This window comes from Penaeus monodon, chromosome 27, assembly GCF_015228065.2.
Source record: "Penaeus monodon isolate SGIC_2016 chromosome 27, NSTDA_Pmon_1, whole genome shotgun sequence".
Lineage (NCBI taxonomy): Eukaryota > Metazoa > Arthropoda > Malacostraca > Decapoda > Penaeidae > Penaeus > Penaeus monodon.
In genome coordinates, this window is record NC_051412.1 from 15,588,660 (window position 1) to 15,590,482 (window position 1,823).

A 1,823-nucleotide genomic window follows, 5' to 3' on the forward strand; every position below is an offset into this window, starting at 1 on the left:
CTTTAAGATAGTTTATAAACTATGTATTTTCTTTTTCTCATTTCAGGCGAGGCACAGGAGCCTATGCTGATAAGAAAAACGAAAATGGTGCAGAGCAGGGTTATCGTCTCCGTGAAACAGACCTGAGATTAAGGATTAGTCGCCAAAGATTACGGAACCAGCAGAAGAATGAGGAGGAGGCAATGAACAAAGGCAAGAGTGAAGGCGCTGTGAGCCTCAGAGCGTCCAGTGAGCACAAGCTGAAAATGAACAATCTCACCCCTAAAGTGAATGGTGAGACAGTGAGACGAGAGCTTAGGACTAGAGGGGGATCAAGAGACTCGGATAAGTCAGAGTCAAGTACAGAAAGTGGTTCAACTCAGATAAAGCGCACGAGCTCTCAGTCTCACCTCCACCTGAATGGTTTATATCCCAAAGCAAAGAACAGGAGATCAAGTTCAGATAGTGCTCAGGAAAATATTGATATTACCAATAAGCCATGTAGCGACTCCAGTAAACCAATCAGCCCTGATAAATACCTAAAGAGTGTGTCATCTAAAGGACGACCTCACACGAGGAGTCGTGTAGTTGCCACAGAACCTACAATAAAGGAAGGTAAAGTCCATGGAGATATGAGTGTTAAAGAGCCTCTGGAAAATGGAAAGCTGTGTAATTCTAAAGGTATTAAACTACGCAGCCGACGCCAACTAACCACTGCCATGCAAGAGGTTGGCAATACCCGTATCCTCAGAGGGCAACACAATCGTTCAGACAGCCAAGATGACAAGGCTCCTGATGGTTTTGATGAAATAGAGGAAGGAGGGGATAGTGATCAAGAGCCAGGAAAAGATGTGCATATGCCAAGAGAAGATGAGTCTACGAGAGTGTCAGGAAAGGACATGCCAGTGAGAACACTACCTGAAGAAACTACCAGAGAGGTAGCTTCTAGGGAAGTTAATTGTGGGGATGTGAACTCAAGGGAAGGTAAATCCCGGGAAGTGAATTCTAGGGATACTGCACCCAGCTCAAACTGTTATGTTGATCTCAGTCGGGTGAAGTTAACTGACAGCATGCAGGCTGAGATTTTGTCTGATACCTCCAAGTCAAACCGGAGTGTGGCAAATGCTAACTCACAATGTATGTCTGTAAGTGGGAGACCCCCTCTACGCAGACTACGCAGACCTCCTGGTGAAAAATGTGATAATTCTAGTTTAGGTTACATTAGTTTAGGTAATAACTGTTCTAGTAACATTCTTAACAACAACACTGACAAAACGTCAGAACAATCACTGCCAACTTCTCAGTTACCTCAGCAGTCTAGTAGTGTTCAAAGCAAGGTAGAAACCTTAGAGCCTCTTAGCAAAAAGGCCAGGCATTCAAAGTGCAAACAGACAGCTTTAAAAGACATGGGTAGCACAACCGTTTGTCAGTCTGGTGGTTCAGGAGCAACAGAAACAACTAACCTCTCTCCAGCTAAAGATGTTTATGAGTTTGAGGAAGAAGATGATTCAACTTCTCCTGGATCACTCAGAGTTGGAAAATTAGGTGTAGGTTGCGGTCGGTGGGGCAGGAGCATAACCAGTGAATGTAGGTCGTCTCCACAGTGCGAGTCGCCGCCACATCCCTTGATTGGATATACCCCGTCATCTCCACCTGCTGCAATGGTCACCCCAGAGAAAGGTGGAAGGTGTGGGGTGAAGCTAAGATTGCGAATGAAGCGATCTCCTGTCTTAGACGAAGTGATAGAGGTTGGTTCACACCTATCTGATTCAGGAGTAGCATATGAGCCAGAGTACGAGGTGTTGACGGTTGAGGGCATCACAAATCAGGACTATCAGACCGAT

At 45.4% G+C, this 1,823-nt stretch overlaps 1 protein-coding gene across 1 annotated transcript in view; it reads left to right on the forward strand.

The window, feature by feature from the left end:
- Positions 1-1,823, forward strand: part of LOC119590618 (histone-lysine N-methyltransferase Suv4-20-like) — a 23,977-nt gene that overhangs the window by 20,700 nt on the left and 1,454 nt on the right. The window contains exon 7 of the mRNA XM_037939296.1: positions 47-1,823. This exon is cut by the window's right edge and continues 1,454 nt beyond it. Coding sequence (XP_037795224.1) covers positions 47-1,823 — 1,777 coding nt within the window. The remainder of the gene's footprint in view (positions 1-46) is intronic.